The 12,571-nt window shown below is 34.7% G+C and overlaps 1 protein-coding gene across 1 annotated transcript in view; it reads right to left on the reverse strand.

Moving 5' to 3' along the window:
• Window positions 1-12,571, reverse strand: part of DNAJC15 (DnaJ heat shock protein family (Hsp40) member C15) — a 91,047-nt gene that overhangs the window by 43,933 nt on the left and 34,543 nt on the right. Inside the window, exon 3 of the mRNA XM_024569408.4 lies at window positions 10,170-10,243. Coding sequence (XP_024425176.2) covers window positions 10,170-10,243 — 74 coding nt within the window. The remainder of the gene's footprint in view (window positions 1-10,169; window positions 10,244-12,571) is intronic.

Here is a 12,571-nt window from a genome sequence, read left to right on the forward strand (position 1 = left end):
ACTCCGTGGTTGTCAGACTTCCATACAGTTCGATTTTCTCTCAGTTCTGGTTGTTTCTAGTTTTTAAATTTGTTGTCCTTCTCTTGGTTGTGTGAGGAGGCACAGTGTATCTACCCATGCCTTCATCTTGGCCGGAAGTCCAAAATACATTATTGTTTAAATTAGTATCTGTGTAATGAGCAAGCACAAAACTATAACTCTGTATTCTTTGACCCCCCCCATAAAACATAACTATTGATAAAAGGCCCTTTCAAGCTTATAAATAATATACCAATATTACATTATATCAGGATATATAAATATAATGCAATGCAGAACCATTTTGGCAAAGGTAATATTTAGACACATAAAAATAAGATTATTGTAATAAGGAACAGCAATATTATCAAAAAGACAAAGCAGGTGGTCACATTTTTCTAACAAAATTTCCAACAACAGAAACAATGGGATTCCACTAGTTTTATTATGCTATTTGATATTCACTCTGATCCTTATACATTATTTACATTTTTTCCTACTTTCTCTTTTATTGTTTATTCTACTACAGTTGTCCCAATTTTTTTCCCTTTGGCATCCCTCCATCCAGCCCACCCCTTTTGCCCACAGTCAATCCCTTCTCCATTGTCCATTTCCATGAGTCATTCATACACATTTGTTGACTAATCCATTCCGATTCCTTCCACCATTTCCCCCTTTCCCTTCCTACAGCTATTAGTCTGTTCCATAATTCCATGTCTCTGGTTCTATTTTTCTCATTAGTTTATTTTGTTCATTAGATTCCAGTGATAAGTGAGGTCATATGGTATGTCTTTTGCTGACTGACTTATTTCATTTACCATAATTGTCTTCAGTTCCATCCATACTGTAGTAAAGGTAGGAGGAACTCCTTCTTTCTTTCTGATGCATACTATTCCACTATGTAAATGTATCATACTTTTTAAATCCACTCATATACTGATGGGCACTTGGGATGTTTCCAACAGTTGGCTATTGTAAATAGAGCTGCTATGAACACTGGGGTGCATAAATTATTCTGAATTGGTGTTTCAGGATTCTTAGGGTATACTCCCAGCAGTGGAATTGCTGGGTCATAAAGCAGTTCCATTTTTAATTTTTTGAGGAAGTTCCACAGATGCTGCACCAGTCTACATTCCCACCAACAGTGTACTAGAATTCCCTTTTCTCCACATCCTCACCAGCACTCGTTTGTTGATTTATTAATGATGGCCATCCTGACAGGTGTGAGGTGATATTTCATTGTGATTTTAACTTGCATCTCTGTGATGGCTAATGATGTGGAGCATATTTTCATATGTCTTTGGGCCACGTGTATGTTCTCCTCAGAGAAGTGTCTATTCAGGTCCTTTGCCCATTTCTTAATTGGGTCGTTTGTTTCCCTGGTGTTAAGTCATATGAGTTCTTTATATATTTTGGAAATTAGCCCCTTATCAGTTATATCATTAGCAAACTGATATAGCATGAGTTATATCATCAATCTCTTATCAGTTATATCATTATAACTGATATCATTACATCAGTTATATCTTCCATATAATGGGTTCCCTTTTTCATTTTGATGGTTTCTTTAGCCACACAGAAACATTTCAATTTGATAGTCCCATTTGTTTATTTTTTCCTTTATTTCTCTTTATTTTATGACAATATAGGAGATATATTGTCATAAATATTGTTACATGGGATGTCTGAAATTTTACTGCCTATGTTTTCTGCTAGGACTTTTATGTTATCATGACTTAAATTGAGTTTATTTTGGTGTATGGTGTAAGTTGGTGGTCTAGTTTCATTTTTTTTTTGCATGTACCAGTCCAGTTCTCCCAACAGTACTTATTGAAGAAACTGTTTTCACTCCATTGGATGCTCATACCCCCATTGATGAAGATTATTTGACAATAGAGACCTGGGTTTATTTCTGGGCTCTCTATTCTGTTCCATTCATCTATGTGTCTGTTATTCTCTGAGTACAGGACTGTCTTGATTACAGTCGCCTTATAGAACAGATTAATATCAGGTATTGTGGTCCCTCCAACTTTGTTCTTTTTTTTCAGGATTGCTTAGGCTATTCAGGGTGTTTTTTGGTTCCATATAAAATTTTTTAAATATTTGTTCTAGATCTGTGAAGTTTGCCATTGGTATTTTAATAGGAATTGCATTGAATCTATAGAGTGTTTTGGGTAGTATGGACATTTTAATGATGTTAATTCTTCTAATCCATGAATACAGTATATGCTTCCATTTATTTGTATCTTCCTCAATTTCTTTCTTCAGTGTTCTATAATTTTCCAAGTCTTTTAAAACCTTGGTTAAATTTATTCCTAGGTACTTTATTTTTCTTGTTGTCCCAGTAAATTGGATTTTTCTTTTTTAGTTTCTCTTTCTGATACTTCATTCTTGATATACATGAATGCCATCAATTTCTGAATATTGACTTGGTATCTGCTACTTTGCCAAATTCACTGATTAGGTCAAGTAGTTTTTTGGTGGCGACTATATGGTTTTCTCTGTATTCTATCATGTCGTCTGTGATAATGACAGTTTTACTTCCTCCTTTCCAATTTGGATGATTTTTCTTTCTTCTGCTTGTCTAACTGCTGTGGCTAGAACTTCCAGGACTACGATGAATAAGAGTGGTGAATGTGGGCACCCTTGTCTTGTGCCTGATCTTAAGGGAAATGCTTTTAGTTTTTGCCCACTGAGTATAATGTTGGTAGCAGGTCTCTCATATATGGCTTTTATTAAGTTGAGGTTTGCTCTCTCTATTCCCACTTTGCTGATTGTGTTTATCACAAATGGGTGCTGAATTTTATCAAATGGTTTTTCAGCATCTATTGATATGATCATGTGATTTTTGTCTTTCATTTTGTTTATGTGAAGTATTATATTTATTGATTTGTGAATGTTATACCATTCTTGCATCCCTGGTTTAAATCCCATTTGATCATGGTGTATGATCTGTTTAATGATTGCTGGATGTGGTTTGCCAATATTTTGTTGAGGATTTTATCGTTTATGTTCATCAGAGATACTGGCCTGTAATTTTCTTTCTTTGTTGTATCTTTACCTGGTTTTGGAATTAGGATAATACAGGCCTCATAAAAAGAGTTTGGGAGTCTTCCCTCTTCTTAAATTTTTTGGAATAGTTTGAGAAGGATAGGTGTTATTTTTTCTTTGAATGTGTGGAAATACTGCCTGTGAAATCATCCAGTCCAGGGCTTTTGTGTCCTGCAAGTTTTTTGATTACTGCTTCAAATTTGCTAGTTTTTATCAGTCTATTCACGCTTTCTCCCTCTTCTTGATTCAGTTTTAGGAGATTCTATGTTTCCAGAAATTTGTCCATTTCACCTAGGTTATCTAGTTGCTTGGCATATAGCTGTTCATTGTAATTTCTTAACAATACTTTGCATTTCTGTGGTATCAGTTGTTACTTCTCCTCTTTCAATTCTAATTTTATTTGGGTCCTCTTTTTTTCTTGATGAGTCTGGTTAAAGGCTTGTCAATTTTGTTTATCTTTTCAAGAACAAGCTCCTGCATTTATTGATTCTTTGGATTTTCTTTTAGTTTCTCTGTCACTTAATTGATCTCGATTATTTCCTTCCTTCTATTCACTCTAGGCTTTGTTTATTGTTGTTCCTCTAGTTCTTTTAGGTAGGGTTAGGTTGTTTATTTGAGTTTTTCTATTTTCTTTAGGTAGGCCTTACTTCTATGAACTCCCCTCTCAGGACTACCTTTGCTGTGTCCCATAGATTTTGTGCTGTTGTTCATTTTCATTTGTTTCCAGATATGTTGTGACTTCTTTCTTGATCTCATTGTTAACCCATTCATTATTTAGTAACATGTTATTCAGTCTCCATGTATTTGAAGGGTTTTGAGTTTTTTCCTTGAGGTTGGTTTCTAGTTTCAAGCCATTGTGATCTGAGAAGATGCTTGATATGATTTCAATTTTCTTGAATTTGTTAAGGCTTGATTTGTCTCCTACCATGTAGTCTATCTTTGAAAATGATACATGTGCATTTGAAAAGAATGTATACTTTGCTTTTTTGAGGTGGAAAGTTCTGTATATATCAGTTACGCCTATTTGATCTAGCATGTCATTCAGTGCCACAATGTCCTTGTTGATTCTTTAGAAGATCTACCCATTGTTGACAATGGGGTGTTAAAATCCCCTATGATGACTGTATTGCTGTCAATCTCCTTCTTTAAGTCCTCCAAGATTTGCCTTATGTATTAGGTGCTCCTGTGTTGGGTGCATATATGTTTATAAGGGTTATATCCTCTTGTTGAACAACTCCCTTAAGTATTATGTAGCTACCTTCTTTGTCTCTTGTTATGGCCTTTGTTTTGATGTCTATTTTGTCTGATATAAGTATTCTGCCCCAGCTTATCTTTCATGCCCATTTGCTTGGAGTACTTTTTCCATCCCTTCACTTTCAGCCTGTGTAGATCTTTTGTTCTGTGGGTCTCTAATTGACAGCATATATGTGGATCATGTTTATATTTGTATTTTCTATTCATAAAGTATATACAGGGGTGGGCAAAAGTAGGTTTACAGTTGTTCATATGGAAAAATATATAATGAAAGAATAATAATATAAGAATAAACTGTGTTTTGTACACTCATAACTGTAAACCTACTTTTGCCCACCCCCTGTATATATACAACAGAACTCAAAATCATTTTCCTTGTAAAATTAGCATTAAATGTTTTAGTGTCATATATTATCAAAGGATATGTATATGAAGTGAACCAAGTTACACAAAAGCTATTACCTATTTTACTCATTAGCTATTTTACTTAGTCAGTAGCTTGAAATATAAAAGTCCCTCCAGACAACCAGAGAACTGTATCATTCCATAGTCTTATGAGAAGAAAAACATTTACCATAAACTGTAATTTTTTATTTTGTAAAATAATTTATTTGATTTATAGAGCCACAGAAGGATGATTTTAATTAACATTATTTCCACGAATTTCCCTTAACCATAAACAATAGAAGTTCAATTAAAAAAAAAAAAAACTATATTCAAGTAAAAGGACAAATTCACATAAAGGAAAATAAAAGCCTCAAAAGAAGATCAATGACTTGGGTTTTTCCCCCAGGAAACACATTAGAAGTAATTAGACATTAGCTGAGTCAATAATATACATTAACACTTTTAAAAGCAAGCAAAAGGGTACTGGTTCAAAACAACAGACTAAATAATACAGGTCTTTTGCTTTCCAAAATGACCTTGAAATGAGAAAACAATAAAACATTTTTATTTTTTACATATTTTGTTTTAAACAAATTTTAAATAATAAAAATCCATAACAGGCCTATAAAACAAGAACGGGGCAAGTAGCAAACCAAAAGGTTTAGAGAAACGCCGGAAGACTGAAAACAGAGAAGATAGCACATACAGAAAAGTCATAGCAGCCCAATCACCAGAGAAAAGAAAGATACACTTCTCAGAAATCAAGGAAAAAACACTGAATTCAGAGTTAACAAATAGAAAAAATAGTATCAGGGTACTTAATTAAACCAGAACAGCAGAGATAGACCATTCCTAACTCTATCAATACAGATCATAAGGAGCTTGCCACATGCTGCTTTAGCCCTCAGGTTAAAACAGAATCACATGCCTGAGTCGCATCTTACTGCAGGTGGCACAGGTCCCAAAAGAAACAAAGAGTACCAAGAGATCACATTTCAGAACTCAGAAGGCTGGTGAGGGTAACACGAAGTACTCTGCTCCTGGACTCTGGTCCCAAGCCTGCCTCTGGGCTCCTTGCTTTGGAAGACATGATTACTGACATAGCCCATCTACGTACCCACAGACCATTGCAAATCCTCTCATTCAATTAAACTGCTGAAGCAAGCCTGCCAAACTGCTGAGGAAGGACATGCATATTAATCAACTTGGTCCTCATAAACATAAATCAAAAACCAAGGATCATCAGACATTTAAACAAATCCAGTATCATGGCAGTGGTGGTTGGGAGGGGAACAGAACCAAGATGAACAACTAGGGCATGTGTTGAACCAGACCATGGCCTTGGTACTGACAGATGTCTGTGACCTACACATGGGGTACTTGGACCATGGTGGGCTCCTTAGTATTCTTTGGCTGGAAAAAGAGTAAGCCATTAGGTGATGAAATAGAACAAAAAGATGTCTCAACAAATAAAATCCCTGAGCCAACTGGTGAATTAGAGCAAAAGGATGAAAAAACAGAGTCCCTGAAAGGGTTCTATATAGGAAACAACCATCACATATAAAGATTTTGTTCCAGTTACTGACAAAATCCTCAACTATTGAAAATCATGTACTGATGGCCCTGGACCAGAATAATGATTGACTACTGAAGTCTAAAAACTAGGACTTTGTTTCACCATATAAATTTGATAGATGTCTTTATTTCCATTTTATGTTTGTGAAAAATGTATACATTAAATTTTGCTATAAAATATTATCACTAATATTATGCAATAAATATATCTTTCTGGAAAAAAGATAAACAATTAACAATTGACTCTGAAGGAAGAAGATAAATTAGGAAACAGAAGAGAACTTAAAGTGTGAATTAATATCTTTAGAGATACTCAAATGAATAACACATCCATAAAAGAATAAGTTCCTATGAGAAAGAAACAAGAAAAATTCTTAAATATTAAAAAATTATTGATGTAAAAAATTTAGTGGATAGACTGAATAACCATTTAGACCATTTCTAAGGGCCAACATGGTGATCTGGAAAATAACCTCTGGAAATACTATGGAATGTAGAATGGAAAGACAAAGGAGATAGAAAAGAAGAGATAAAATGTTAAGAAACAAAAGGGATAGACTTAGGGGCCCAATATCTTTGTAATAAAGAGTTCTAGGAACAGAGAAGAAAGACAATAGAAGAAAACATCTGTGGTACATTTATGCAATGGAATACTACTCATCCATAAAAAAGAAGAAAATTTGGCCCTTTGCAACAGCATGGATAGACCTGGAGAACATTATGCTAAGTGAAATAAGCCAGTCAGAGAAAGACAAATACTGTGTGATTTCACTCATATGTGGAATCCAAAGAACAAACCAAACTAACAAGCAAAATAGATAGAGAGCAGGCTAACAACTCTGGGGTAGGGGATAGGGGGTAGAGGAATTGAGCAAAAGAAGGACTCATGGACACGGGCAACAGTGTGGTGAATGCTGGTGGACAGGGGTGGGTGGAGGTGGAAGAGGGTATAAGGGTGATAAATAGTAATGGGAAAAGTACTATAAAAATAAACTATTTTTAAAAAAGAAAATCACTGAAGGAAAACCATAACGACAGACAATTTCATATAATTAAGGCTCACTAAGAATTTCTGTGAAATATCAGAACATTAATAATAAAGAGAAAACCCCCCAAATTGCAGAATTAAACAAACAAAAATCACCAAAAGCTAAAACCAAAAGCAGAAGTAACAAAAGAAAAATTAAAAAAGGCTGTATACAAAGAAATAACACCAGGAAATCTGGCTGAGAGTCTGACAGTAGCAAAAAAATCTGGCTGTGAATATACAAGAAAGGATATACAAGGGCACGGAGATTCAATCTGAGCAGAGATGACTGTACTTCTCTAATACTGGTTCCACCAGATTCCAAGGAGCCAGCAGCTCAAATGATAATTAACAGTAAGGGCTAAAGAAATAAATTATTTAACAAAGAACTCAAAGCATTTATCATCCGTGCATCCCATATGAAAAAATCCATGCATCCTATATAAAAGATTACTCTAGACAGTATTCCAGAAAAATGGAAAGAGAAAGAAAATGTTTGAGAAAAAGAAAAATGAGATTTAAGAACAAGATGATGTTAAAGTATAGAGGAAGCAAATAACATTTTAAGAAAAAAATTGATAATGAGATATTTCACTGCAAACTGCAAGAATTTTGTGAAAACAAGGCAAAATATACAAGACTCATATTTCTTAACTTGAAGCCCAGAAGGATAGGGACGGGGGCATGTATCATTTTTCTCACCTTAAGAAATGGAGTTGCCAGGTTCAGTATACCCAGGACAATCTCTTGAACTACTCAACCTTAAGTGTGAGCCTTCACAAAGCAGTGAAAATTTTCATTTTCTTGCTCTCTCATCCTTTACAATGTTAAATAATGTAGTTGTACAAAACTTGGGAGTCTTCTATTTATGCTATAAATATATCTACTGAAGATCACCCTAATAGAAGATAAAAGATTTCTTAAATCTGCTCCATTTATTATATATAAACATATGGAAAGACATAAATAATGTTCATTTAAAGAACTAGATCATGCAGGTAGCTCAGATGGTTAGGGCATCATCCCAATACACTAAGGTTGTGGGTTCGGTCCCCCATCAGAGCACATACAATAATCAACCGATGAATGCATAAATAAGTGGAACAACAAACTGATGTTTCTTTCTCTCTCTCTCTCTCTCTCTCTCTCTCTCTCTCTCTCTCTCTCGCTCTCCACCTCCCCTCCTGCCTCCTTTCTCTATAAAATCAATCAATAATTTTTTAAAAAATAAAGAACTAAAAAAAATAAAGAAAATAAAGAACTTTGTAAGCATTTCCTTTCCTATTAACTCTGTTTCAAGTTTCCATCATTTATTACCTGGACTATCTCAATGCCTTGTAACCAGTTTCACAGCTTCTATTCTGGTTCATTCTAGTCAATATTCTATGCAGCAGGCAGAGTAATAATCTAAAATAAAAAAATCACATTGCCCCCATGCTCAAAACCTTCCATAGACTTTCCATCATACTTAAAAGAAAATTTGCAGTTTTATCATAGCCATTAGGCCCTTAGTGATCTGGGCCCAAATTACCACTATTCCCTTCGCATACTTCATTGCAGTTACTGTTGCTGCTAAACCCATTTCCACCTCAGGACCTTTGCAGTGTTTTTATTGCCTAGAAAACTCTTTCTTGGTGTGTTCAGAGGGCCTGCTCCCTCATCTCAGAGAGGCCTTCCCTGACCTAACAGATTCCTCTCTGCTGTTATTCTTAGACCACTCACTCTCCTTTAGTTTTCTCAAAAGCATTCAACACTTACACATTATACAACCTACTTACTCATTCGTTAATTGTCTCCACTAAAAATGTAGGCTCCCAGAGGGCAGTGTCTTTGATTCATTACCATATCCCACTCCACACAATAATGCCTGGTAGGTAGTAGACGTTTAATGATTACTTACTGAATGAATGCTAAACACCTATTAATACTTCACCCAAATAAAATATAAATAAGAAAACAGAAAATAAACACATGTTCCCTTCAATCAGAGACATGCATTTATAGATCTGGAAAACTTCTTGTAGTTCTTTTGAACCTGAGTTTAATTATTTGTCGCTATGTTATCCTTTGAAAGTGAGGTTATTGTTTATAGCGAACTAAGCCTCACAAATTTGTAATACTTTTGCTAAAATAATACATTCTCAAATTGCTGTTAAGCCAAGAAGATCTATCATAGACCTGCTCTTATTTCCCAGCAGTTGATGGTTATGCCGCACTGCTTCAGTGAATTTTCTTTGCATTGTCTCCAGTGGTCATAAACCACAGTTTGCCACACTATAGTTTTTAGATGCCTGCTATCATTCTTTCCTCACTTACATTCGGCTCAGCAGAGTAACTATAATGTTGGTAGATAAATGTGTTAGCCCTATAGGATTTCAAGGTTGGAATGTTAAAATTTCATGTATGAGATAGCCAGTAGTGGTGGTATAAGGGAGCTAGTTACAAATTTCAAGATGAAATAAACATTTGGGTAAGCACCACTAGACCACAGAACATATCTGTTTGTTCACCAGCCAAATCCAGCTCTGGGCACAGGGACTGGTTTATAGTGACCAGTCACGGAGTCAATGAATATTAATTAAACAATAAAAATACCTCAAAGTTGATGTAATACTACCAAAGGAATATAATAGTAAGAAATAGATGTCAAAACCAGGAAAAGGGTTAGATATAAAAACAACATAATCAAGAAGCTTAAAAAAATCTAAATCAATAAATGAAACAAATTCTCTGATGACATAAAGTAAAACTTATACAAAGTTGGAAAATTCAAGACATTTTTTCTGAATTAGTATCAAATATGATACTTAAACAAAAATCAAAGTGAGCTTTCCAAAGAAAGTTATCATTAACTTACAGGAGTTGAAATCTTCTTTGCAGTTTCTGTGATTACTTGTTGTAGAGGTTTCCAGATCTGAAATACATAGCGACCTAAAAAGTAACAAGGATAGAAGCAAACATAACATATTGTCTATACTCAAAGTCAATACTCACAAGGTGTTTACCACAGTATTTATTAATTTATTTTACATACACTATTTTGATAACTATTTCAAAATTTACCACAGTCATATTTTTTCAAATTTCTGATTTATTATTGTTATGATAGCTATTAAATTTATCAAGTTCTAGTTCATAATTATAAAGTCAACAAAAGACCAATATTACATTTCTATACAATGTTATAGGTCACAAAAAAGTCTCAGTGCTCTTTTCACACCACACTGCAGATGAAATCCTTTAACATAAAGATACTCAGGAATCTAAAATAATTATTTCTATTACTTTTCACAGTGGTAATCGCTTTGAAATATATAGAAAACAAATACAGTTTAGAAGCTATACAACATAGGAGTGATTTTAATGGAGTTAGCTCTAAAGTAAAAGCACAATTTGTAGAAAATATTTACCAACATTTTATTACCAACGTCCATTAACAACTTCTTACTGAAGAGGACTGATCTCCTAAAAATTTATTTTATTTTAGTGCTTTTCTTTCTTAGGCATCCTAACAATAAAAATTCTGAAGTCCTGACAACTAAGAATCAGTAACAAAAGAGGGCCTAAACTGTTTTGGGGGCATAGAATTAAATATTATCTGAATAGTTTACCTTTTGTACCCTAATCAGGATGAGTGACTACTAATATTAGTGTCTCTCTTCCCAAAAGCCTTGGTAGAAAACCAGTTTTGACACTCTGAACTTTTAACTTCTAACCATAACCTTTTTGCAAATCAAGGTTTCTACTGGGAAAATGCAACTACATAGATCTTTTAAAAGGAGTTACCTGTCTGAATACACTGCTATTCCTCTGCAAATGTGCTATAGTGAAAAGCAGGGTGCTAGACCTGAGAAGTGAAGCATCTAATCTAATTAGGAGATAAAAAGCTCTTGAGATCAAGGAGAACATTAAGTAAAACTTTGTAAGGTTGAAACCCTATCTCATCCAAGTCTCTCATCATATAGATGTCAACTTCCATTTGATATGAAATTAAATACCACACAAAACAAAACAAAAATCTTTTCTACTCATTTTTATTGGATCTTACTAAACTCCATATAACCACAATGGAATTTGCTTCACCTAAAAAGAAGATTCAATTAACAAGATCAATTCCATGGAACTTAGAGATACAAATACTAAATTTAAAAAAATGTAAATCTAAGATAAAATGTACAAGGCAATTTAAAACTAAGTTGATGACTATAAACTGTAAGTTGAAGAAATAGCTATTTTCCTTCAAATCTTTGTAACTATTCTTTTTAAAAATGCAACACTGGCAGTTTATCAAAGACATTACACCAATATGTTAAAAATGAAGTAATAAGTACACTAAAGGGAACAACAGCTGTGCTCATCAGAAAAACCTGACAGAGGGGATGGGGGTAGGGCTAGGGGTGTGAAAGGACTGAGCAAAAAAGAGGGAAAAAACTCATGAACACAGACAACAGTGTGCTGATTGCAGGGGGTGGAAGTGGGGGAGGTGGATGATAAATGATGATGGAAGGAGACTTGACTTGGGGTGGTGAATACACTATACAGTGTATACATGATATGTTATATAATTGTGCGCCTGAATCCTATATAATTTTGTTAACCAGTGTAAGCCAAAAAAAAAAAAATCAATGTAAAGGGAAAAAAAGGAAGAACATACTGACAGCTCAGGAAATGTGCAATCTTACCTACAAGAAGAAATACATAGGAGAATAAAGGAATCCCACATCTGCACACACCCCCTCCTGGGAGCATGCCCTGCCTCTTTCCCTTCCCTGTCTTCTTTCCCCACAGGCCCGCATCAGCTAAATTCTAAGAGACCCCAGAGACTTGCAACCAGGGGAGCTATGGGCAACGCTGGCTAGTCCTGGGCTGACCCCTAAACCTGTCTCCAAGGCCTCCTCTGACTCTCCTGTGAGTTGACAGCAACCCTGTCTTAGCTCGCTTTCTTTCCCATAACGTTTCTAGAGAGCCAAAGCAGCCCCACCTAGTCTCTCCCCTGGTACTTCCTCTGTCCTAGGCGCCTCCTTGTTTCACTGTCTCCAGCTTTAATAAATGTATTCTCAAAATAAAAAAAGAAAAGAAAAGAACCCCATATCAATTACACTGCTTCATATTAAAGATTTTTTTTTATAGTACACTATGGCCCAGACTAAAAAATTGCCAGGAAGATCTACTAGTTTATAGCGGAGTAAAGTAAATTCACTTGTGACACAGTTGAGTAATGGCTAATTTTCATAGCTTTTCTATCATTACTTTTCTTCA

This window comes from Desmodus rotundus, chromosome 13 (assembly GCF_022682495.2).
Source record: "Desmodus rotundus isolate HL8 chromosome 13, HLdesRot8A.1, whole genome shotgun sequence".
Taxonomy (NCBI): Eukaryota; Metazoa; Chordata; class Mammalia; order Chiroptera; family Phyllostomidae; genus Desmodus; species Desmodus rotundus.